This window comes from Alternaria novae-zelandiae (assembly GCF_023758075.1).
Source record: "Alternaria novae-zelandiae strain BMP 2774 chromosome Unknown scaffold_16, whole genome shotgun sequence".
Classification (NCBI taxonomy): Eukaryota; Fungi; Ascomycota; class Dothideomycetes; order Pleosporales; family Pleosporaceae; genus Alternaria; species Alternaria novae-zelandiae.
In genome coordinates this window covers 953,191-978,666 of record NW_026056976.1, presented here as the reverse complement: position 1 = coordinate 978,666, position 25,476 = coordinate 953,191, and the positions used below count along the sequence as shown (strand labels likewise).

Here is a 25,476-nt window from a genome sequence, read left to right as displayed (position 1 = left end):
CCCTAACCCTAACCCTAACCCTAACCCTAACCCTAACCCTAACCCTAACCCTAACCCTAACCCTAACCCTAACCCTAGTGCTATTAAGATAAGTATAACCGCTAGCAGCGCTACTACCTAGGTTAATACTACTATTAGTAGAAATTCTAGCGCGCTACTATAACTAGTTCTTCTTATTTATAAGTTTAGAGATATAAGTCTAAAGATAAATATTAGAGTTATATAATACCTTTATTTTATTATTAATAACCTTAACGCAAATAGCGTAGTTATTCTTTATCTTAGTTATATAGGCGCACTTCTTAGTAAGTACCTTAAGTTTAATATTAGTAGTAGCCTTAACTTAGGCCTTTACACGCTTAATACGTATAGTAACTTCTTTCTTCTAGAGATAAGCGTTATTATAAAGTTATTTAAGCTTCTTATTATAGATAATATAGTTATTTATAATATTAATAAAATAGCTAAAGATAGCGTTTAGATATTTATTAATAGCTTTCTTAAGCTAGTTAGAAGTATAGATATTATAAAGACACTTCTCTTTACTATTCTTATAGATATTATAAAAATAAATATATATAGTATTAGTATTATTATTCTAAATAATAGAAAGAATAGTCTAGCTCTTAAGCTTAAGTGCAGCCTAAAGAGACTATTAGCGTAAGTTATAATAGCGTTAAGTAGCGTAGTTATTAGTGTTATTACTACTACTACTACTTTTACTATTACTATTCTTAAAGTATACTCTATAAGTGCGCTAATACTCTTAGAGAGTAGTAGCGCGCTAGTAGTAGAAGCTAGCTTTCTTATTATTATTAAAGTTATTATTATTCTTAAAGTTACTAAAGCTATTATTAAAGCCTTAGTTAGTGTCTAGCTAAGTCTAAGTATTAGTAGAATTAATAGGCTCGCTACTACTACTACTACTACTATTAGTAGAGTTCTTAGTGTTCTAAACTATATCTTAGTAGCGTAGAGATATAGAATATAAAGCTACTATAACTAGTTAGTATTGCGCGCTTATTAAGTAAGCTACTATAACTAGTTAGCGTTGCGCGCTTATTAGGTAAGCTATAGCAACCTATTAGTATTACGCGCTAAATATATTAGTTAATATTATTTATAACTTATAATATAATTTATATATAAGGTATTAGGCTTATTTTAAAAAAAAGCTTATATAATATAAGAGATATAATTAGATAGGTATATAATAGAATATAAGCTATTAAGTAGAATATAGAGGTATAGAGATCTTTATATTCTAGAGCTAGCGCTAGTCTAACCTAATTAGGCTAGGCTAGTTACGTAATAACGTAATAGAGTAGTTGCGGCTAGAACTGTAATATAGTCTTAATTAACTTAGTAAGTAGAAGAGTAATAGAGAAATAGCGCTTAATAAACTATTAGTAAAAGCTTATATATTAAAGTTAGAAAGTAGTTATAATTATATTATCTTAGATATATAATTACTTAGCTCTTAGATATATAGCTAGAGATTTTATTCTAACTTTCTTTAGTAGTATAATAATTATAATATACTTAAATATCTCTAATTATTAATTATCTCTAGCTCTAATATATTAGTAATAAAGTTATTACTAGTAGATCTATAAACTAACTCTACACTTACCTATATAACTTTTTAGCTTATACTATAACTAAGAATAACTAGAAATATTATAATATATAGTAATAGCTAATAGAACTTACTATATTAATTCTTTATTAACTATAACTATAACACTATCTTTATCTACTAAGTATCTAATAACTATAATATAGTAACTATTCTATAGTTATACTTTTACTAGCTTTAGTAGAACTCTAATTCTACTACTATCTATATAATAATATCTACTTACTAAAGATAATCTATAAATACTTTATTTTTATTATTTTATTTCTTATTACTTTTTTTAAAAATCTTCGCTAAGACGTACTACTATAAGTAAATTTAACTCTATATTATATAGCTAAGGTATAGCTCTAACTCTATTTTAATTATATATATAGTAAAGTATATATAAATAGTATCTATACTTAGTAGAAAGTACTTAATTATTAATATATTAATAAAGTTTTCTAGAACTTTAGTAATATATAAAGCTTTAGCTACTAAGTACTTTATAATATCTAGATTTAAGTTATAAAAAAAGCGCTATATTTTATTAATAAGATTATTAAAGGTAAAGTTCTAGTAAAAAATAATAGTAGAATCTACTTATATTATATACTTTTATAAAAAACTTATAAAATAATAACTATTAATAGCTTTAGTAAGTACTATATTATTAGTAAAGTAGTTTTTAATAGTATATATTATAGTAGAATATTAATATAAAGTAGAGTAATAAAACGTAGTCTAGTAACTCTATATAGTAATCTTAATATAGGTATATTTTCTAAATACCTTATACTTACTATAATATAGTAGTAGAAATAGTATATATAATAGTAGTAGTTATAAAAATAATAAAGAAAGTTATAAAATTTACTATAATACTATCTTTTATAATTATCTTAAGAGAATCTAGAGAAATAAGTAGTAATAGTAATATAATTTAAAGAAAAGTAATTAAATAATAATAAAGTAACTTAGTAGAGCTTTAGTAAGTAAAGTAATATAACTAGTAAGAGATTAGTTTTATACTTATAATTATCTAGAAAACTTATAAACTATTTAAAGTACTAGTATAGTGTTTAGTATTAGATTTAAGCTATATTAATATATCTTTAGATTTCTAAGAGTAATTTATAAAATAGAAGAAGTATACTTTTACTAAGATTTTAGAATATATATTCTAATTATAAACTTTAAAATATATTACTCTATTAGTTATAAGCTAATAAGTATATATAATTATATTATAATTTTCTTAGAAATTAGTATTAAAATTCTTTTATAAAGTAGTTTAGTATTAAAATAGCTTTATAGCTAGTTTAAATTTAAAAGCTTTAACTACTTTAAAAGTAGTAGTACTAAGACTCTAAGCTTTAGCTTATCTATTTCTAAGGTACTAAAACCTTTAGTTATATATTCTTTAGTGTACTAGTAATAAACTTTACTTTTTTAAAACTAGTTTATAGGCTATAAAATTATTAGTTTACTAATAAATTATAATTATATATATATAGTAAGTAATATTACTAGCTATTAGAGATATACTCTCTAATAAAAAAAGTTAATATAATACTTACGTTAGGTTACTATTATAGCTAGAAGCTAAGCCTTAGTAAGAAATATTAAAACTTTAGATAGAAGTAATATATATACACGCGCGTAGTGTAATACTTTAGATAGAAGTAAATATTACGCGTATAGTATAAAATATAATATAATTACTTATATATATAAGCGTATCTAAGTATAAGTAAAAACTATAGCTAATAGAAGCTCTATAAGAGATAGATAGCGTAGACCTCTAGAGCCTATATAAGCCTTATACCTTAAGAAGATTTAAAATACTACTCTCTAGCGTAGCTAGAAAGTAGAGTAATTTTATCTATAAATACTTCTAGCTATATTATTAAACTTTTTATATAACCTATAGTACGCTTTCTATACTAATATATAGTCTATATATACTCTATACTTTTTAGTAAAGTACCTTTACGCTCTAATAAGTATAATCTCTTTCTAATCTTCTAAGAGTATTTTATTACTACTAGAAACCTTTTAAAGAATACTACTTATATAGTAAATATAAAAACTATAGATATATAAAAAAAGATAAAGATACTACTTTTCTAAGTAGTTTATTAAGAGGTTATAATTTTAAAGCTTTTAATATTACTATTATAAGTTATTAGATATCTTATCTTTAGTATATAAGTAGTTAGAATTTATATATAGTTAAGTGTTATATAGATAAGAGTACTTAAGACTATCTAGAATATTAAATCTATAGTAGTATATAAATATAGCTTTACTTACTATAGTAAAAGAGCTAAGTTAGTGTATATTCTACATAAACTTAAAAGCTATAAACGTACCTAGGTATAAATATATTATATAGTATTCTTATACTATAAAAATATACTAAATTTAAAGTTAGAGATAGCTATTCTCTATCTAGATTCTCTTTTACTAGATCTAGTATCTCTTAGTATTTAGAATAATTTTCTTTCTATTAATAAAGTATTTCTCTAACTCTTAGGTAGTAAAGTTTTATATAAAGAGAATACTATACTTCTTACTAGTAGAATATTTCTTATACTAAACTCTATCTCTTAGAACACTACTCTTAGTGTTATTTATAACTTCTTTTAGATATAATACTTTCTAGTTAGATATTTACTCTAATAACGCTACGTGTAGAATAGAAGTAATTCTAGTAGCTACTAGCGTATAAGATTATAGCTATTACGCTTATATTAGTAATAGATAAGTAGACTCTAAAGCTTCTCTCTCTAGTAGCTAGCTTTCTAGCTAGCGCTATATAAACTCTACACTCTTTATAATATCTATAATAGTAGTATTAATAGTAGTAGTAAAAAAGAAGTAGTATTATTAATTAGCTATATAATATTAGAAGCGTAAGTTACTATATAGGTCTAAAGGCAAGTAAGAGATTCTAAGCGTAATACACTATCTTAAGCATAGTACTAGACTATATTAGGTACCTATATCTTAGCTAAACAAAATATTAAAGCTACTTAAATTAGCTTAGCTATTATATATAGATCTATAGAGTAGTTAGTTACTATTTAATAAAATAGTTAAGAATATACGCATAATATATTTAAGCTAAAGATAGTCCGCAAATACTATAAATTTTCTAGATAGGTAGCAAAACATTATATATGCGCAAAGCAAGGCTAGAATACGTAGAGTTTAATAGAGTCTTTATAACGTAATTACTTCGCAAACTTACTTTGTATAGTAGAATAGCTTCTCGCAGATAACTATAGTGTACCTGCTAGTCTATCTTAAGAATTAAAGTGCTCCGGCGCTAGTAAGAGCTTCGGGATAGCGCTGTCTTTAATAGAAGAGTTTGCGCTCTTAGCGTAATAAGAAAGTATTAGTTAGTAGAAGTCTCTAATAAGCGCAAGATTGTGCTGCGCATTAACTTAGAAGCTTATTTCCGCTCGATGCATTAATTTCTACTTGCAAACCTTTTCTACACACCTAAGTAGCTAAGCTAATCTGTGTTAATAGTAAGTATGCGTTCTAGTCGCAACATGCGACAAGTGGAGCAACTTACACTAGGTCCTATCTATGAATTAAATTTCTCGTCTCGTCTAAGTTGCCCTTGGTCTTCGCGACACCCTCTTGCAGATTATTGGGAAGGAGCGAGACCAGGTTATACATGTCACCGCCGCGCATGCTGTATGCTATAGCGTGTGCGTCAGGGCCCGCCTAGGACCAATATGCGGGTCATCGCACCATTTTTCTCCGCCTCGATCCGCTGGCCTGATCAAGTTGAAGCACGATGCGATATGCCAGATCTCCTGTAGGTGGTTAGGGATTCGTTCCGTCCTGGAAGAGTGACTATAAGATCGGCGCCCTAGTTCTAGCCCTCCGAGGTTGTCACGCGCGCCCTATCGCCGGTGAACGAGCCCGGATTTATAGTCGTTACTTTTGCGTTCAGTACTACGATCACGCCCAGTTCTTGCGCTCGCTTGACCATGGCCTGCTGCAGATCTACGCGATGGCAGTCGGAGAATGGCGCTTCGTACTTGCGGCGGATGTTCGCATCGAACTCTGCCTCGTGCGCAAGTATCTTACCGCGATAGTTGTGGACAGTCAGTGCGATGGGCTCGCAGACACGATCGCGGATAGTGTCGTAAACAGACCAGTTCAGAAGGAGACGTGTAGCATTAGGTGTAAGTTGAAGGCCTGCGCCTATCTGGAATGCTGGTTAGTATAGACACCGATTGCAACCATCTGGTGTCGTAGACGTGAGCACATACTTCAGCCAGCTCCCTTGCGCCCTCCAATACCGTCACCGAGTGTCCTGACAAGGCACATTGTATCGCTGCGGCGAGTCCAGAGAGCCCAGCGCCCACGACTAAGATGTCGAGCTTGTGTGGCATAGCTGGCGTTGGTTCAAGTCGTGGCGGAAAAGGCAAGACAAAAGTCAAGCTGCGAAGACGAGTCGACCCAGCGGAACTGACGTGTGCAGGCGCGTCGTCGCCGTACTCGACTAACGTTCTATCGGACACGCATCTATCGCCGGCCGCAGCGCGTTTCGATGCGTGCAGGATAATGTCTCTTCCGGAGTGGTGTGGGGGATGCGGGGTTGCTTTAAGCCACCCTTGCAGTGCTTGCAGCACCCGGGCGTGCGCGCAGGTCGGCAACGCTTGGCGTGGGATAACAATGGTGGCAGCACACAGAACAACGGAGCATAATCCCAGGTGGCACGTCGAAAGATTGATGCTTTGTCGCTTTGGAGGTGTCGGTATCATTTGCGATGGGCCATTCGAAAAGCATGCCAACTAGCCTGTATCGCAGCACCTCCCCAATGCGAGATTGGTATTGTACGGCAGCTTGCTCGACCGTCGTCATGACGCTAATACTGCAACGATCACGGCCAGACGCTCGCTTGTACATCCCGTGGCATTCAAAGATTCCCGTTGCTCGATAGCTACGGAGATGCGCCGCGCCTCACGTCATGGGGTGGGGTAATGGAAAGACGTTCCGCCCTACCGTTGTTCAAGATATATTCCACGTCACTACGCGTCTGCAACAACATTCCACGCTGTTCGAACAAATACCATTCAACAACCATGGTCTCTCTCGACAAGCCAATCGTGCTCCATTACGAAGGCTCCATCTTCTCGCACCGGGTATTATGGTATCTATGGCTTCGCGGTATACCCTATGATGAATGTGTACATCATTTCCGTCTCTTTCAGTTGCGTCAGCTAAGAAGTCATCTAGATCCAGCCGGCATTCATGCCGCGTGAAGACCTTGAACTGCTGGGCGTCGGCTACAGAAAGATACCCGTCGTGATCATCGGAAAGGACATATACTGCGATTCTCGATTCATCATCTCCAAGCTAGAGTCTCTGTACCCCAACAGCGCTCTCTCACCTTCCACGCCAATGGATGTTGGTATCAGAAAGCTCTTCGAAAACTGGACAATCGACGGCGGCATCTTCGCCAACGCCGTGAGGATGATACCATACTGGCAGGAGACAAGCTTCCTATCGAATGAAGCCTTTGTAGATGATCGTCAGAAGCTCATGGGAAGGCGCTTCACCGCCGATGATATGGAGATGGGGCGGCCCGATGGCACGCAGCATTTGCAGCTCGCTTTTGACATGTTGGAGTCTACTTTCCTTGCCGATGGCAGGGCGTGGATTTTGAACACACAAGAACCCTCGCTAGCAGATATTGATTGTGTGTGGCCATTCAAGTGGTTGATGTCGGAGCCCACTATGAAGGACAGTCTTCCCGCGCGTTACTTCAACGCTGAGACGTATCCGAGAGTATTTTCGTGGGTAGAGAGATTTGTGGCACAACTGGAAAAGAAAAGGAAGAGAATGCCAATGCTCAAAACGCTGGATGGAAATACTATGGCACAACGAACTCTTGGCACTTCTACCTCACCAGAAAACGTTACATTCATCGATGACAATTCACATAAGCTCAAATACGGCGACGAGGTCGAGATATTTCCTTCCGATTACGGACATATGGGAAAGACTGTTGGGAATCTCGTTGGTCTTACAATTGACGAGGTCACTATCTGTAACAGCAAAAGCATCCGTGTACATTTTCCGCGCTGGAACTTCAGTGTCGTCAAAATCGCGTCTAAGTCCATGATCTAGACAACTGATAGATCCGATTTCCGTTCATCTTTCTCGCTACGGTTAGTGAATTTAGTGAGCTCGTTCCAAGGCAATAGTTGCTGTCTCATCGCTTTTCATCACCGAAGCGTTTTCCTATCGGTCACTGTAGCTGCTGTAACATTGCGTTATAGAACACCAGCGGACTAGATGTTTAGCAATTCGCACTTTAGTTTGTAGTCATTGCAGGTAAGCTGGGACATTTGAAACATAACGCTACGATGGAGATGAGCATATGAGCCCATGCAAAATGGTACGTCCGTGTCATAAGCCTTTTGTTATCGAATTAAATTAATCGTGGTTGGTAAAACTTTGCAGGACGGTATACATCGACCTCTGACGCAACACGACGACAGCAAAGTCACTGCTGTTCACGAAAGCTATTCTTCCTTGTCCGCAGCTTATGAGGCTAATGAATTGCCAGCGCCATTCTCCTTGCAGTAATAGTTCAACTCATCACCACCGATGTGATTCCCTAGCGATTGACAAAGGTTGAGCTTGCCGACTTCGGTCTGCACAATGTTAGCATGCGAAGGGTTCATGGAGGGATTCTTGTATGTCTCACCATCTTGCAATCGGCACATGTATCCCATTGCTGGTCGCCAGTGTTGCGATTCAGATATGCGTCGCATGCCTTTGTTGTTGCGTCGGCGTTGTACACGTATTGTCCGCCGACTTCATCGACACAAAGACCTTCCCTGTGGAGGTCGGCGTTGACGAAGGAGCCCACGAGGATGGGAAGTGCGGAGAGGACGACTGAGAAATGCATGACGGCTTCAGGTTTCGAAATAGCTCAGACAGAGCGAAGGTAACGACAGAATTGACTGTAAAAGCCAGGTGCACCAAAGGATTAAAGAGCGGAAGTTGGGTACTGCTCAGAACCGGATGTGGAAACAAGATAAATAAGTAAGAACTGATGATAGAACGGATCCTCGTTCATGCTTTCATGGCCATCACTACAATTGTCCTTTGTCCATTCTCGGCGCAATTGTGGCGAGCGCGCCCCTTCTTCCAAGGTTTTGAAACGTGGTTGAGCCACCGCGGTATCGAGGGACCGCACAGCAATGCCCCAATCCCACATTCCCTCGGCAGGTGAACCGAGTGCACTATTAGAGCGGTGTCCTATTAGAAGTCGGGAATTCTATGCCTTGTATTATTAAGGGTAGATGCCGAGAACCCGGAAAGGGTTTGCACTTCATGCGCTTCGGCCCGAAAGAACGATGCGGGCGTGCTTTTGTTACAGTGATACTCGAGGAGCCACTCGACTCATGTTGCGCCTAGCGAGACCCACTCAGAATAAGTAATCCTACGGCGAGCCTTTGGGTAGGTATGGAAGAACTATTCGTACTTCGAGACAGCAAATCACCGGACAACCATGAAACCAATCAGCCGCGCACCTGAACACGTTACCTAGGTTCGTATACTCCACCACTATTGATCCTTCATAAATCCCTGCCAAGAAATGTATTGACGTACCTGTTTACCAAGATAGCTGGAATGTCAAAATTGCGTCTCAGAACCCATGTTACGATCAGTCATACAGCCGACGCTGCCAATGCGGTGCTAACTTGCTCGCATTTCTTGACGATAAGTAGAGCACGCCTCCCTGATCATGAATTCTTCTCACCACCTTACCTGCCCTGTCACTCTTTTCGTAAAGTTCTACACATTCGTTTCACCTCATATATGTACTCGCTATAATGCACTCCACTTCCTTCATCACCCTCATTTTTGGCGCCGCTCTCGTCGCGGCTGCTCCCGCACCCGTCAAAATCGGATCGGATGACGTTATCCTCCACGGCAAAGGCCACTTCACCGTTATGAAACGATCTGCCTTTGAAGAGCTGGAAGCTGCACGCAAGGCCAGTGCTGTACCTCCGAAGCCTGCCTACCTTGCTGAGATTCACTTCTCCGGCAACGAGACCAAAACACCAGACAAGCAGCACTTGAAACGCGACACCAGCATTATCATTCCGAACCCCAACTCTCGTTTCTTGGGCTGGGATGTTCAAATGAGCCAAGTCACCAAGGGCGCACCGACTACTATCTCCGTCGCCTCGGGTTTCTCCATTAGTAACAGCATTTCGGTTGGGGCGAGCAGCACTTTGACACTAGTCAAGGACTTCCTCCAAGTCTCCATGTCAATCGACTACAGCCAGACGTGGCAAACGACTCAGACGCAAACCTTCACCGCCGAGGTCCCCAAGGACAAGTATGGCGCTTTTGTCAGTAACCCTTGGACCAACCGTGCGAGTGGAAGTGTCTGGACGGGTACCATCGGTGGTTATGGAGAGCTATCCGACTACCAGGCTGACTCGTTCGAGTCAAAGCAGTTTGACAATATGGAATGGGTTGATGGTGTTATCAGTCTTTGTACAGGCGACGAGTTTCCTCTCAAGAGATGCTTGGGCGAGGGTACACTATGAGGCTGGACAGCACATACTGACTTGACTGCGTGTCGGAATCGAGGATGCATGGAGGATCAAGACGGCTTCATAGATCCAGTACAGCTAATAATGTTCAAGTGCTGTTTTGTAGAGGAGAGCGTTTGTTGTGAGACCCATCGAGCATGAGGCAATCGCATGTCAAACACCCAGCACTAGGCCGAGAGCCTGGTTGATCATGCCTCTATACCTGCATCGTTCTGTCCATCCAAGGCTTCAGCGCCGCAAGGCCGATGACAACAGCCTCCTCTGTTCTAATTGTCCTGCTGCCCTGTCCCGGAACCAAATTAACCCAAGCATCAAAAAGCTCGCTAGCCATCGATTTGCCCAATCCTCTTGCCGCGAGAACCGGGTCGTTGGCAATAGCCGGTTCTATGCCGGCCTGGCCTCCGAACACAATAAGGAGGTGTTTAAAGGGTTTGTGAGCTTTGGCTTTGGCTGCAAACGTAGCAGACTCATTGCTAGTGTCAGTAAATAGTGAATAGACGGACTGGCCGCGTTCCGATGTTCCTATAGACATGTCATAGCCATCTGGGTATTCGCAATCGGAGAAGACGGCGCTGAGTGATGGAGCGCGTCGGACCGTGTAACCCCAGTAGTAGCCGCCTTCCTCACGTGGAAGACTGGCCGCGCATGCCGTAGCATTTAGTAGATTACATTCCTGCTGAGATAGGTGGGGCCAGTTGGGAGGTGCATCGGCGTTGGTGAAGCGAACGGTTGTGCGCATGCCTTGCTCAGGAGGGGCTTCTTTGGGGACAGGGACGCGGATGGGATGCGGCAGACCGCATTTGACGTATGCATACTCTGAGTCATGAGACAGAGATGTCCCTGAGCTGTTGTTCTTGGGTATCAATGATGCGGGCAAATGGGCTGGGCCGACAAAGACACCCTCGCGGTACCGACACCACTCGTGGCTTCGAAGATGGTGCGGCATATCCATACTTGGGAGATTACCAACCCATTTGAGATTCTGATGTTCCTTGAAGATGCTCAATCGGGGATCCTCGGCGTCGTATCGTAGATGAGGTGGGCATTCGGCATAAGACAATAAATGGCAAAGGAACTGGTCTGGGCTCTGCCATGCCTCATCGTGCTCCAGGATAGAGTCGAGGACTTGTTGCTTGGACCGTCCTCTGCGGATGTATTTTGGATCAACGACTCTGGGATCGACATTGGTCGGATCTTCATCGAATACGACGATTTCATCGACACAGTAGATGGCGGCTGCGCGTGCGATTCGTCCGACTTGGATAGTCTTGTGATCGGGCTTCTTGGCATTGAGAGTCCAGCTTCCGGGCAAAGCGATGGTGACGGTCCAGTCGCGACCTTTGGTTGGTGCGAAAAGAGCGGTAGGTTTAGAAGTATCAACGTCGTCTATTTGTTGCTCTTGGGTGTCGCGTTTGCGTTTCTTGGCAGGACTGACGTTGTCATGTGGAGGCTGATGCACGGCCATGGTCAGTCTTGGACTTGAGCTGGAGCCCTTCGAAGTCACGATGTCGTGGACAAAGATGGCGCAACGTGCTCTCGGGTAGCGGGTGCGGTCGCGGGAAAATGTGAATCGGTCGGTAGGTAGCATGTTGCTACTTGAAGGTCGCAACTTTTCGGCCTGTCTTGGCGCGCCCACCCCTGTCGCACCGCGGGCTTGCGGCCTGCGGCTTGCGGCACTCGGCGGCGCAACTGAACTTCCATATCTCTTTCCCACCATGACAGTGGTACAAGCGCCTCACAATATGGACGCGCACAGGTATGCCTAGCCACCGCCCCCTTCCTTGCTCGCACACAAAACTGACAACCCCGTCCAGGCCCACGGCGTCGCCTGCGACGCCCACCGGCACGCTCTTGGCCTTCCTCGCCCTCTACCTCACTACGCTCTTCTCCCTCGATACGTGGGCCGCCGCACGAGGCTCCCCCTACCGCGCACCAGGCATCGACAACTCGACGCATCGCCCTCCCGTCACGGCACCGGCACGAGGCAGCTACCAGGGCGGCATGCATGGTCGCGGTCGTGCTGGACCCGGGCCTGGTAGTCAAGCGCGGGGCCGTGGACACGCCGGGAGCGTCGCGCAGACGGGCGACTCGAGACCGCCGATTCAGATGGGTGGCACAGCTGGGTGCGGCGCTTGTTTGACCTAGGGCAGGCGACGCGAGGCGGTGGGCACAGCACTTGCATGGCTGACGATGAGTGGCGGCCTAGTCTTGAGCCTATCTTGACATCTTCATTGCTCCCTTTCGCACCAAGCGACTCGGTGATGCTACCGAAACTAACTACGCTCCCCTCCGCACATTCGTACTCATCAACGTGATCTTTTTGCCCTTCTTCTTCTTTCCGCCGGCCGGCTTCTTCGCGCCTTCCTCGCCTCCTTCTAAAGACATGGCTTGCGCTCGGGCAAGCATGTCCTCCTCGGCAAGCAAATCCTTCTCCCAGCCCTGCAGCCACCCATCATCGCCGTCATGATGATCCTGGGGCCCAAACACTGGAGACGTGCCTGCCACTATCGCCGTACCCCATACGGTCCGTGGCGCTGACGGGCTTGACGAAGGAGAAGCCAACGGAGCGAAGCCATCGCCACGCCGCCGTGGCCAGGGTGGCGACGTCGAAGAGTTGTCTCCATCCATGACGGGCTGCGCGTCCGGCATGCTGCCTGATGCTAGAGGCTGGAAATCGTCGGCGGAGAATCTCTCCGTCATGCTTGGACGTCTTCTGCGCGCAGATGCAAACTCGGCGTACTCGGCCTTTTCCGCGCGCTGTCGTGCCTTCTCCTCTTTACTCTCCTTCTCAACATGCCTCTTTCGCCTTTTCTCAATATCGGGTCGGAAGCGTTCCAGCACTTCTGGGGCGACTGTATCGGTCCAATCACATTCAAGGAAACCAACTTCACAGCCGTATGGTAGATGCGCCAGGTATTTTGTGCGCTTGCGCAATTCGTCATCGACTACGTGTCCCGTAGATACGTGCTCGACACGGGGAAGGATCGTTGAGGGGAACGAGGCGAAATTTCCGAAAGCCGCTTTCAAAATGCGGATATCTAACGGAGATAAGTAGTAATGCAATAGTGCTTGGTAGAAGAAATATTCGGCGGGCGTCTGGTGGTGCTCGTGGTGCTGTCGATTGCGAAGCTCTGCAAGCGTCAGAGACATGCCGTGGCTTGCTGCTGAAGAGTGCGAAGAGACAGACATGGCCCTGTCCTTGCCATAAGCGGTCCCGACCTGGGAATGGTCCTGTACAGTGTTCATGTCTGGCGCCGTCGTCTCGTTGAATACCATGGGCGCTCTCTTCATCTTGGGTTCCGCGGGCTTGCAGGCCTCGTCTGGGGGGTTTCCGATTCCTCTAAGCTTCTCCTTGGCCTCTCGGATATTCCGTACCGCCTTGTTGGTCCATTCCATGCTGTCTTCGGCAAACATGACTTCATCCTCTTTGCCTTGGTGCTCCAGCTTCACAATCTCTTGATCATGTTGGTCCAGCATGTAGTCCTCACCGCCGCGCATTATGCGGGCATAGTCGGTCACCTCGGCGGCATGATACCAGGGGATATCTTCGTCTTTGGTCATAGCGTAGGCGCCATCGCGGGGCATAGCCAAGGTGCTTCCCGCGGATCTGACAGCCAAGCGGAGAACTACATCGCCTCCCTCGCGGGGAGGCTCGCCCTCCTGGCCTGTGTACCAGCGCACTGGCCTCGTTTCAGAGGCGTATATGGTGTCGAAGCACAGCGGGCATTTGCTCGAACGCGCCCGTTTGTCTCGGGGCTTGGCGTCGTCTTCGGAATGCATGTAGCGGATGAGACATGGGAGACAGAAGATGTGGCCACACCTCGCCATCCTGGGGGCTAGGGGTGTGCCAAGGCAGATGGGACACGAGGCGTCTTGTGAAAGCTCGGAAGCCAGGATCTGCAGGACGTTGTTCCAGTCGAGGTGGACATCGGCATCGACACTCTGGGCGCGGTAGTCGGCGCGGGGGTCTACGATGAAGCGGTAGTTGGCGTGCACGTATCTGCATGGTGTTAGCGGAATGGTCGACACGGTGCTGCTCCCGCTGGGACTCTCACCTTGCCTTGTCTACGGCGTGGTAGCCCGAGCCAAGGCCCCACGTCGGGTTGCGCCGATAGCTCCTTGCGTGGCCATGGGCGGCATGGTTGGTTGGGCGGGGCGGCAAGCTGAAGTTCATGAGGTGGGTAATGGACGTCTGGCCCTTGCGGTTCTGGAAGGGACGCATGGCGAGAGACTCGGCAATGGCATCCTCGTCCGTCTGCCTGAAGCGCTTCGACGCCTTGTGCTGTTTCTTCTGCTGCTGCGAGTTGCGGGGAGTCGGCAATGACCGCGCGGGCGCGCCACTACCCCGCGGCTGCGTGGAGAAGCTGCTGGTGCTGGCGGAGGGCGTCTGCGTCTGCGTCTGGGCGGGTGAAGCGGGCCCCGAGGGAGCGGAGGCCTTGGACGAGGCGGCGGCGGTGGGCGGATTGCTGGACATGACGCCCAGCTAAGGGTTCACGAGCAGGACAAGGGCGAGTAATGCGAGTGCGGTGATATGTAGCTGCGAGGGTTGGCGTCCCCAAGAGGTGGCTTGGAGACGACGAGCGTCGCAAGGCCGAGTGGCGATGGTGCTCTGACGACAGCGTCTCCGCACAGACGGCTGCGATTGCCCTTTCGGATCACGTTGGCGCGGCTTCTTCTACAACCTCACCGATTCCGACCCCAACAGCAATCCGCCCCGACCTCTACCTCCACACTGCACCCCACGTGTCTCCGTCGCGGGCAGCCCGTGCTGCGCTCATGTCGTCCTGATACCATGACCCCGCAGTCCCACTAGACACTCCCCTCGACTGGTCGAGGCAACACGGCCTCCAGCGCCCACGATGCCCGGCCCGTACCTGCCTGGCAGCAGAAGGCACGAGCCGCAGTACTACCACCACGCGATGCCGCCCCAGACACACTCGCCCGTCCACCACAATCCCTATTCCGCGCCCTACCACCACCAGCAACATCACCACCACCACCACCACCACCACCAGGCACCGCACCATGGCCCGCTCCACGGCCCGCTCCACGCCTATGCCCAGCAGCCGCAGCCGTGGTACCCTTACCAGCAGCCGCCGCTCCAGTACGCCATGCCTCCGCGCCCGTTCCAGCCTCAACCCCATGGCTCGCCCGTCGTCGTCTCTTCGCAGCTGCACACGCTTCCCCCGCGCATGCCCACGCCAGCGCCGCACTCGCCCGCTGCCACGACTGTCGACGCCCCGCCGCCCTCGCCCCAGTCCGTCACATTCAGGCCTTTCTACCCGCCTCTGCCCTGGCTGTCCGCCCCCGACTCCGTCTTCCCGCCACGCGCGACACCCCGCCGGCGAAGGCGCAGGGCTCCCGTTCACATCGAGGACCAGGCTCTGGCCCTACCCTCGCGTGACGCCACGTACCTCGACCAAGGCACCCACGGCCAGCTGACCCCGTCCGAGGAGCCCGACGACTCGCAGGCTTCTACCATACCGGCACCCTCTGACGCTGATATCGATACTCCGTCCACCTCACACCCGCCTTCGGAAGTCGATCTGGCGCAATCTGCCCCGCCGTCTGCTGCAACACCATTGCCCGTACAATCGCCAGCCCAGCCTTCAGCCACTGTCAAGCAACACGCCCGCAACCCCACGATCCCAGCCGTGCCCCGCGTTCCTGTCAAACCAATACAGGCTCCCAGTGCACCTTCGATGACGCAACAGTCGGTTAAATCGCCCGCCGGCACTCATCAGGAACACACCCAGAATGGAGACACTACAGCAACAACACCCCACACAGGCCCAAACTCCGAAGAGACTCCAAAGGCATCTCCGCCTCGGCCGGCAGCACCAAAATCCTGGGCAGAGCTGTTGAGGGCAAAGAACACTCCCGCCGTCGCGCAGCCAGCTCCCTCTCCCAACAATACCTTGGCTGTTTCCAACGGCCCTGTAGTACCTAGCAACACCACGCTTGCACACGTTCTGGCGTCTTTCTCAGTTGACGCCGAGACAAAGGCTTCCTTTATCGAGCCTCGAGGGCTTGTAAACACGGGCAACTTGTGCTACATGAACTCGGTGCGACCTAACCCGCTACTCTACTCTGTGCCACGCTGACTTGTCTTGCAGATTCTCCAAGTACTACTGTTCTGCGTTCCCTTTTACGACTTCCTTGATCAGGTGGCAAAGCGCGCTGCGCACAGCTTCAAGTCCGAAACTCCTCTCGTGGATGCCATGATCATGTTCCTGCGCGACTTCCGACTCATCGACTCTGCCGACACCGTCGACCAACTCCGTCTTCGGCTAAAAGGCAACGAGCTCGAGCAGTACGGCGACCCGCTCACACCCGAGTACGTATACGACGTCATAAAGCGTCTGCCTCGATTCGACAATATGAAGAGGGGTCAGCAAGAAGACGCCGAGGAGTTTCTGGGCTTCTTGCTTGCTGGACTGCACGACGAGTGCGTCCACATCATCAAGAGTGGCAAGCAGAGCCAGTCCGCAGACGCCGTCGCATCCCCCGGGACCGCACGATCAGGCTACATTGATGGTGGATGGGAAGAGGTTGGGCACAAGCAAAAAACTTCTATTACACAAAATTCTGGGGCGATTGATGTTGAAAGTCCCATCACCAAGATCTTCGGTGGCAAGTTGCGGTCGGAATACAAGAGGCCAGGCGAGAAGGCCTCGGTCACACTTGAGCCGTACCAACCCCTCCAGCTCGATATCGGTGAGCCCAACACTAACAACATCTCTGATGCTCTCAAGAATCTTACGCGTCTCGAGACGTTGGACGGTGCGGCTCGGGGTTCCAAAGCTTCCACCAAACAAGTACATATTGAGACCCTCCCACCAGTCCTCATTCTTCACCTGAAGCGTTTTCACTACGACGAAAAGGGACCACAAAAGATTTGGAAGAAGATTGGGTACCCCTTGGAGTTGGAGCTGCCGAAAGAGGTTTTTCCCCCGCATAAACGAAGCAGCTACCACATCCAAGGATGCTTCCCGCGTTATCGCCTCATTGGGGTCGTGTACCACCACGGTAAGAACGCAAGTGGTGGCCACTACACCGTCGACCTGCGGCGCCAGGAGGGCAAGGAATGGATCCGAATGGACGATACCATCATCCGCCGCATCCGCGCCGAGGATGTCGCTGAAGGCGGCGCTGAAGAGGATCCCAAGGTCCTCGCGGCCGGACTCGAGCAACACCAGAGCGATATGGGGATGAGCAAGAACTACTTTGCCCGGATTGACCTGGATGAGCAAGGGACGGACAAAGGAGGCTGGAACCAAGTCAGTGGAGCCGAGAAGCAAAAGGATAGCATCAAGAAATGGACTGGTGCTGTCAATGGCACGACAACCCCCATCTCACCGGGCAAGAGGACGCCACTGCCCAGCGAGAATGTGCGCGACAACAAGGTGGCCTACATCCTGTTCTATCAGCGCATGGAGAATTGAAGAAGTATGAAGTAAATGGGCCAGGCCGAAAGTGACGAACCGGCCTCTATCCTAGCCGCTTTATGCACGTCACCTCAGAGCTCTACTGCAGCATGTACGACTGAGTAAAAATGTCACGACATGCATACCAATGAAGCGTGCAACAGATCTGCCGGGTCTGCATGGTTTACCGAGCAGCAGCGTGGTAGCGCCTTCAGGTTAATGTGATAGCCTGTGGCAGTTGTTGAGCACGCGACAAATAATAAAACGATCCAATGTTCACTCCTGCCCCATTCGTACATGCTCTGCTAACAACCACGGTACCTAGGTGCTGATGTAACCCATTAGGTTAGCTGCTTAGCCCACCACCCAAGGCTCACGGTCGTGACGTGCGGGGAAGAACGCACACATGATAAGAGACAGTGCAAAGCTTCAATGTAACGCACAGCAATGTTCGATTCCAACAACCAAAGTACACTCCAATTTTCTTGATTCTACGTGAACTAAGGCTACCTGTCTGATTGCGTCTGCATCAATCGATGCAGTTCGATATTGTATCAAGGTGCGCTCGTCATTCTCTCAAATTCCATCACACACCGGCGCTCATGTGTTACCACTTATCGTGTCTACCTGTTCTTCACGGCTACCTTGTCCGCCCCCTTCTTCGCCACCTTGGTTCGCTTGTTCGTCTTTTGTTGCGCATTCCTGGCTGGCTTGTCCTTCTGTTTTTGAGCATCCCTGGCTGCAAACAGTGCCGCCTTCGCTGCCGCCTTGACTCGGTCGTCCTCCTCTTTGCGCTCGGCTTTGAGTTGCTCTTCTGCCTCCTCAGCGATACGCTTCTCTGCTCTCTTCCTCGCCGTCTTCGCTCTTTCCGTCGCCAGGCGGCGCTGTTCGTCGTCGAAAACCTTGTACAATTTCTGCTGTATATTCCGGCCGACTTCGCAGGTACTTGGGCAGTTCAAATGCCCGAAGCATTGGAAGCCTTCTGGGCCATGATCGCAAATGTAATCGCCAGCGTCTGATTGGCAGCTACCCGGACACAATATCCGTTGCATGTTGAAGCAACGCAACTCGCACACGATGTGCAAGGGATTGTCGCACGAACTGTGCCCACACAAGTGGGACCCCTGCACATCCTTGTTCCACATCAGATGCTCACATCCAATGACCTTCAAGACGAGGCGATTGGATTGGAACCTCTCGGTCATACCACCTGCTGTGATGCTGATCTGCTCAGATATGTGTCGCCCCCCGAATGGGTCTGTGGGCGTTGAAGCCTCCGTTGGTATCCAACAGCCGTGGTGACCAACGGCAATTCGGCCGGCAGAGAGGTGGTTCAGGAGCGTCTCGACGTTTGACTGGCGCATGACAGACTCTCGGTCGGGGTCCACTTCCTCTTTGACTCCGGAGGATGTGGCGGCAAGGTCGCGATAGATCGGTTCGTTGTCTTTGCGGAGCTTGTCGAGTCGGGTTCTGATGTCAGGGATTGGACCTCTACATACATCAGGCGTAGGAGGCATCGAGGAACGGATGGACTTCAGAACCTTGGCGAGATAGCGTTTTAGCGATGGCTTTGTCTTGTCGCCGAATTTACGTTGGACACGTATAAGAGGGGGAGCTGTCGGGGAACGCGTTGAGGCAACAGTCCGACGGGGTTGCTTCGCGCGTGGCTTCCTGCTCGTTTTACGACTTGGAGCCATGGTTGGTTTCTGGGAAGAACGATACAATGATAATGTAGAGAAGGCTCGGGTGCAGAATAATAAAGATAAAGGTTGATTGTTGTTGCTTGCACAGCTACGCTACGCTACTTAAGTAGTAATGTTTGCTGCCTTAAATGCTAGACGCTTTGACTTCTGCAAGCCTCAGACCGCCGGACGCCTAGAGCCTACCTATGACGCGGACAATCTCGCTGCAGACAAGGTGATGAAACCAGACCCCACCGTCTGCATGCAGGGGGTTCCAAAAAAGGGCCAGCAATGACTGGGCAACCGACCCAATTGTCATACACTAGCATCCTCCGACCACCGGGTTATTTTCGGCCCAATATATATCGTATCCGCAATATCGGTCCTCCTGCAATGACAATCTCTATGCCATCGAATCAGCGACAACTTTCAGTAGCAAACCTAGGCACCGGATATAAATTCCCGAGACCGAGCGCACGAAGAATCGGGCTCGTGCTTCACCATGGGCACCGGATGTCCGTGTCTGACGGAGAACCGGTATCGAGCGCACAATGAATCCATCTTGGATGAAGGCATGAGGGCATAGTAGAAAAGGGTGACGGATTTGTCGTTCCCTCACGGGCCTACCACTGTACGGAGCTTCTTTCTCAGTTGGTAGCTCTTACGCCCTGGCCGCCTACGAAGTACAACGGTCCCGGAACTCCATGTTGCCGAGCCTAGGCCACTTCTCCAACGTCTAGAGACACCGCGACATGGCCCCAGAGTAGAGGCTTTCTCGTTCAAGCCATTGTTCGGCCTTGCACAGGCCAATCGTCGCGCGTGCTTACGTGTGGATGCTGACAGCGTCTTGAAAACGACCCTGCCGCTGGCGAAAGAGGAGATGGTAGAAGAGGTATCAATCGCAATGTGATTTGAAGCTGTTGGCACAATTGTCGAGGCACTGAACCGAGCGACATGGGCACACTGGTGACAGACGAGCCAAACATTACCGAATTAGCGTCGTGCGGGGAAGACACCTCGGCTCCAGCACTCGCAGGCTTATCCATCTTCGTTCTATCGGCAATTAGGTAGCTTCTCTCAGAAACTTGGGCTGTCTATACCTTTGAATACTTCTAGCGAAAGCAGTCGCAAATGTGGCCTCACACAAACGGTTCATACCTAGATAGTGACCGTCTCGTCCGTCCTGCCCGGCCCTGCCCAACATGACATCCGTCAACTGCCAAACAACGCCACCTCCCACCTCCCACGTCGTCCTCTCTTATCCAGCCGACTATGTCCTCCTCGTTACAATCAACCGCGAAAGACAAATGAACTCCATACCGTTCGAAGGACACCTTGAAATGGGCCAAGTATTCGATTGGTTCGACCACGAGCCCAACCTCCGCGTTGCCATTGTCACAGGAGCAGGCAAGAAGAGCTTTTGCGCCGGGCAAGATCTCATTCAACTCGGAAAGATAAGGAGCGGGGAGCTGAAAGCAAGTCCTGGTATGATGCGACACCCTGTGAGTGGGTTTGGGGGGCTGAGCAGAAGGATGGGAAAGAAGCCGGTTATCGCTGCTGTCAATGGGTTTGCGCTGGGTGGAGGGTTCGAGATTGTTCTGGGCTGGTACGTCGCGCTTCGTTACGAATTTGAGAGTGAGACAGGCTGCTGATCAGCGGCTTCACAGCGACATGGTGGTGGCGGCACCTCACGCGACCTTTGGGCTCCCAGAAGCTCTCCGTGGCATCTTCGCCGGCGCAGGAGGTCCACCACGTCTAGTCCGCAACGTAGGCTTTCCCATCGCATCCGAGATGGCATTGACAGGCCGATCCATCACCGCACAACGAGCCAAAGAGCTCAACCTCGTCAATCGCATATCGTCATCCCTAGACACAGTAGTGGAAGAGGCGTTGAAACTGGCAAATGAAATCGCGGCCATCTCACCCGATTCGGCAATCGTCACACGAGCGGCGCTGAAGGAAGCTTGGGAAACCGGGAGCGTGGAGCGGGCTACTCAACTAACGATTGAGCAGTATAACCATGGCTTGAACGCGGGGGATAATGCGCTAGAGGGGCTCAAGGCTTTTGCAGAGAAGCGGAGACCGAATTGGCGACCTTCCAAGCTGTAGACGTGACTGCAGTACCTAGGTATGGAGCTTGCTATCTTGAATAGGCAACTCCCGTGCACTGTTCTGGTATAATTAGTTTTTCTTACCTATCTGTTCGTTCTGGTAATTGAACAAGTCTTCATTCTACGTGGGTGAATGTTACCCATCGTGCATATGTTGGCAAGCTTCGGTGATGCTTTTCCTAGCACACGGTGTGCTCGGCCAATAGCTTCGCACCAAATTTTACGAGGCTGCTGAACCAAGCCAGGTAGAGTTAGCACAGTACCTAGGTATGTGGGAAGAGGTAGTCATCGCATGCATCCTACATGCGCCCCATAACCCCACCTCTCCCCGCATGACAGCGCTCGGGTAGCGCTAGCTCGACATGATGTCAAAGGAAACTCCCGAGGCAGGCGCTACTAAAGCGGTTTATAATGGAGTATCTAGTCCGGAAAGATTGTTGACTCAAAGACATTGACATTCTACTAACTTGAACTGCACGATTCAATAGAGAACTGAATACCCTGCTTTGACATCATACCCGATATCTTGCCATGGTGAACCGACGAGCTAGCGATGCAGCGGCTCCCCTAACTCAACCACCCGTTGCAACCGTCGCCAAGCGAAAACGACGTGCTTCCTGCCTAGGAGAACAAGAGCGTCGCGAACGGAAAAGAGCTATTGACCGTGAAGCTCAACGCTCACTGCGAGAAAAGACCAAAACGCACATCGCGGAATTGGAACGAACAATCCAGATACTTCGCGATCAAGATCGTAACGGGGCTACGTCGAGTCTGCTCTCCGAGATTGATAATCTACGAGCGGAAAATGAGCAGTTGAGGGATGTCATCGATAGCGTCAAGAGTGTGGTGGGGCTGGACCTTGGGGTGTCGAGCAAGACCGCTGCGGCGATCGTACCACCATACCTCGCTGATGATGGTGACGATGAGGACACTCCTCTCGCTGCGACGAGTGCCGGTACGCATAAATCTCTAGCACTGACCCTTGACTCACTTTTGATGCTAGGGCAGCAATCGCCTAAGCCAAGCATTGTCTCGTCTAGCAGTGTGACGAGACCACCTGCATCTCTGCCGGCGCCCATCGACCAGCCCACCACCCATAGTTCTTCTGAAACAATGCGCTCGCTCGATCTTGATGGTATGACAGTAATGCCAGATCTATTTCCGCCGCCTGTGGGGTCGAATCAACCACTTAGCTTGGAGCCCGTTCTCCCGCCTGTACACAAGAGCTCAGCAGAAGAAAAGGGAGGAGGCCAGCACTGGGCCCATGCATCAGCTACAGCAACATGGGCGCCCATGATGGAAGAAGTATGTTAATCATCGTCTTCTTTCCCTGGCTGACTCAGAACTACCTACAGATTTTCGGCCCAAACTGGCGTTGTCCCTCTCCAACAATCCTCCACATTGGCAACCCAGACAACCCCACCCCCCTAGCCTCATCCTCCATTTGCCCTATTTGGAAAAAGAGCAACGAACTCTTTGGCAAAGTCTTTACCTACAATCGTCGTTACTCAGGCAATTCTGACAAGTATTCATCTTCGTGCCACAATCTAGTGCCGGTCGATATCGCAGAAGCAGGACTTCTATACGCTGGCATAAAGCAGGGTTGGAACAGCTTAGCCTCGTTGGAATGGAAGAAAAGTCCAGCGCTTACTATTCTGAAACAGGTCGACGAGTTGCTGTTTGTTCATTTACCCAATGTAGAGAGGCTGGCTGTGGCGTATAAGAGCTTCAAACTGCTCAAGGTACGTCGACGCCAGCTCACCATGCATGAAGCATGCAAATCAGGAAGCTAACCTGCGTACGGTAGTATTATCTGAACGCAAGAAAAGAAGAATTAGACAGAGTACCCGACTGGCTCCGTCCAAGGTAACCTTCTCACCTAGCTACCCACCCGCATGCATTCCCTTATGCCACGCGAGCCGAGTTCACTCCTTCGTCTGTCCGTCCGTCCGTCTGACACTACGATCAGTTTCTCACAGTCATCCACGGCCCACCCCATCGCCCTTGACTTCTTCGCCTGGCCCACCCTCCGCTCCCGCCTCTTGAATAACCATGCCACGATCTTCCAAAACACCGATCTCTCATGCTGTTACTCGCGCTATCTGCGCTTCGACTGGCCTTTTCCCATTGAAGACGCTTTCTTCCTCGATGATAGCAGTGGAAACCACTACCCCAGTCCTCTGTTTGAGCGATACCACGGGGATCTGAAGTATTGGTCGGTAGACGAAAGATTCTTTGACACGTTTCCGGAGATGAAGGGGGATATTGAGGGGGACCGGTGCAGGGGAGGATGACTGTATGTTGAATCAACCAAGGTAATTGCGTTGTCCATTTGATGCTATATTAGAGATTGACCATGATGGAGAAATATGCCATGTTCGCTATCTATGCTGTACCAGTACATTGCCACCCTGTCCGTTCCACTAGTACTGGCCAGCCGCCGCTTGACACGCCTTGAGCTGGTCCAAGTACCAACCACAGATAGTCAGACTACCTTGGTTCTCATCCATACATTTGCGAAAGGTCTGAACATCGTTTGCGCAAGGACCGGACTGCGCCATTTGGGCGGATGCGGTGTCGGCGGGCTGGTGCTGGGCAGAGAACTCGGTGTTCTGAGGCGAAGCTTCGGCGGGGGCAGATGAACCGCCTCCGAACCAGCCTCCGACAGCGTGGCCGATAGAGGAACCTACTGCGACACCGCTGTTGCGAAGGTCAGCGACGAAAACGCATGTTGGTGCATTGGGCCGGGTTGGGATGCAGAGAGTATCCGCGTAGTGGCAAACAGGTAGCGCAAAGGTGGGTGCTCAGGATCTACTTACGCAGCAGTGCTGGCCATTTGCCCAAACAGACCGGGTCCCTGCGGCGTGGGAGCTTGCGCCTGTTGCTGGGGAGGCGCATGAGCGCTGGCTGGTGCGTGTGGGGGAGCTGCCGCCGTAGAATGAGGGCGCGAAGGAGCGGGCGCACGGGCAGTGGTTGCTTGCTTCGCGGCTGGGACCTGCGGGCGACGAGGAGGAGCGGTCCCAGAGCGTTGACGAGGCATGTTGAGCGATTTGGTGGTGGGTTGTGCGTTGCAGGTAGACTCGGGTGTGGTGGCAGGCAATGGGGATGGAAGGCATCGACATGGCGATTTCAAGCCGTTTATTAGTGCACCATTGGCTTGGCGCAGGTGGGTATATGGCCGGCTTCCGCATCAGCTCATTGGCTATCAAGTGCCAGCGTAGTAAGAGATATACATCTTAGAACAGCCTTGATTATCACACAAATAAAGTATAGTAAGAGAGATATCTACTAGTAGGAAGCTAGCGAGAAAGCCCAACAGCTATTCGTGACGGCTACTTTACACTTGTCCATCAAACTGTGCCCTGACAGAAACATCACAACATGGTGTGCCACGTCCGTTTGCCCGGTCCAATCTAACAGACATCTTCGACCTCGACGTCACCACCACTCTTTGGCCCGAGGTCACTTCGCAGCGTCCGATCGAAAAGCTCCTTGAGCATCTCGAAACAGATCCCCGACAACGCAGCATCGTACCGGCCCTTGCTAAGTTCGTCGCGAATGAAAGCGTCTATAGCGTATGAGTGTTGTTTCCGTAGTGGCGCTGATACAGAACTCACGCTGTGCCCAAGCTGGCTCATAGAATGAAAATGTTACTCCAGTCGAATGCAATCTCTGTCTAATCAAATCCCTACCCTCGGCTGGGACATGAGTGTCCATCTTACCAAAGATCATAACCAGTTCTCCTTTGATGTCTTTGGTGCGAGCGAGTGAGTCATCGTTTTTACCCTTGCCCAACGTGGAGCTGTGGATATCGGTTGCGAAATAGCAAATTGCACTGGAGATGCGGGGATCGAAAGCGCAACGATAGGCTAGATGACCGCCTAGGCACATGCCTGCTTGCGGTTAGCCTGAATCGATGGGAACGCTGCAGCTTGGGGGCATAATGGAGATGGGGCTGGATAAAGACAAGATAAAATATAGTGGCAACGCACCGGTAGCGCCAACACGACCGTTACACGTTGGCAA

At 48.5% G+C, this 25,476-nt stretch overlaps 10 protein-coding genes across 10 annotated transcripts; 4 read left to right on the top strand and 6 right to left on the bottom strand.

The window, feature by feature from the left end:
• Positions 1-5,516: 5,516 nt before the first annotated feature.
• Positions 5,517-5,974, bottom strand: J4E88_007815 (uncharacterized protein; the record flags this gene model as incomplete). Its single annotated transcript, XM_049401430.1, has 2 exons — positions 5,517-5,852; positions 5,966-5,974. 2 exons carry the CDS (start codon positions 5,972-5,974, stop codon positions 5,517-5,519), a joined length of 345 nt encoding a protein of 114 aa, XP_049253114.1.
• Positions 5,975-6,829: 855 nt separating this feature from the next.
• On the top strand, positions 6,830-7,780 carry J4E88_007814 (uncharacterized protein; the record flags this gene model as incomplete). The annotated part of the gene is made up of 2 exons (XM_049401429.1): positions 6,830-6,835; positions 6,893-7,780. 2 exons carry the CDS (start codon positions 6,830-6,832, stop codon positions 7,778-7,780), a joined length of 894 nt encoding a protein of 297 aa, XP_049253113.1.
• A 1,718-nt stretch (positions 7,781-9,498) lies between these two features.
• Positions 9,499-10,224, top strand: J4E88_007813 (uncharacterized protein; the record flags this gene model as incomplete). Its single annotated transcript, XM_049401428.1, has 1 exon — positions 9,499-10,224. The coding sequence occupies one exon, from the start codon at positions 9,499-9,501 to the stop codon at positions 10,222-10,224; it is 726 nt and encodes a 241-aa protein (XP_049253112.1).
• Positions 10,225-10,426: 202 nt separating this feature from the next.
• On the bottom strand, positions 10,427-11,695 carry J4E88_007812 (uncharacterized protein; the record flags this gene model as incomplete). Its single annotated transcript, XM_049401427.1, has 1 exon — positions 10,427-11,695. One exon carries the CDS (start codon positions 11,693-11,695, stop codon positions 10,427-10,429), a length of 1,269 nt encoding a protein of 422 aa, XP_049253111.1.
• Positions 11,696-12,507: 812 nt separating this feature from the next.
• On the bottom strand, positions 12,508-14,452 carry J4E88_007811 (uncharacterized protein; the record flags this gene model as incomplete). Its single annotated transcript, XM_049401426.1, has 3 exons — positions 12,508-14,230; positions 14,286-14,295; positions 14,449-14,452. 3 exons carry the CDS (start codon positions 14,450-14,452, stop codon positions 12,508-12,510), a joined length of 1,737 nt encoding a protein of 578 aa, XP_049253110.1.
• A 637-nt stretch (positions 14,453-15,089) lies between these two features.
• J4E88_007810 (uncharacterized protein) lies at positions 15,090-17,675 on the top strand (the record flags this gene model as incomplete). Its single annotated transcript, XM_049401425.1, has 2 exons — positions 15,090-16,295; positions 16,347-17,675. 2 exons carry the CDS (start codon positions 15,090-15,092, stop codon positions 17,673-17,675), a joined length of 2,535 nt encoding a protein of 844 aa, XP_049253109.1.
• A 605-nt stretch (positions 17,676-18,280) lies between these two features.
• Positions 18,281-19,158, bottom strand: J4E88_007809 (uncharacterized protein; the record flags this gene model as incomplete). Its single annotated transcript, XM_049401424.1, has 2 exons — positions 18,281-19,111; positions 19,153-19,158. 2 exons carry the CDS (start codon positions 19,156-19,158, stop codon positions 18,281-18,283), a joined length of 837 nt encoding a protein of 278 aa, XP_049253108.1.
• Positions 19,159-22,746: 3,588 nt separating this feature from the next.
• J4E88_007808 (uncharacterized protein) lies at positions 22,747-23,320 on the top strand (the record flags this gene model as incomplete). Its single annotated transcript, XM_049401423.1, has 3 exons — positions 22,747-22,755; positions 22,806-23,192; positions 23,258-23,320. 3 exons carry the CDS (start codon positions 22,747-22,749, stop codon positions 23,318-23,320), a joined length of 459 nt encoding a protein of 152 aa, XP_049253107.1.
• Positions 23,321-23,873: 553 nt separating this feature from the next.
• On the bottom strand, positions 23,874-24,490 carry J4E88_007807 (uncharacterized protein; the record flags this gene model as incomplete). Its single annotated transcript, XM_049401422.1, has 2 exons — positions 23,874-24,150; positions 24,270-24,490. The coding sequence occupies 2 exons, from the start codon at positions 24,488-24,490 to the stop codon at positions 23,874-23,876; spliced, it is 498 nt and encodes a 165-aa protein (XP_049253106.1).
• Positions 24,491-24,863: 373 nt separating this feature from the next.
• J4E88_007806 (uncharacterized protein) lies at positions 24,864-25,341 on the bottom strand (the record flags this gene model as incomplete). The annotated part of the gene is made up of 2 exons (XM_049401421.1): positions 24,864-25,018; positions 25,143-25,341. The coding sequence occupies 2 exons, from the start codon at positions 25,339-25,341 to the stop codon at positions 24,864-24,866; spliced, it is 354 nt and encodes a 117-aa protein (XP_049253105.1).
• Between the last annotated feature and the right edge of the window lie 135 nt (positions 25,342-25,476).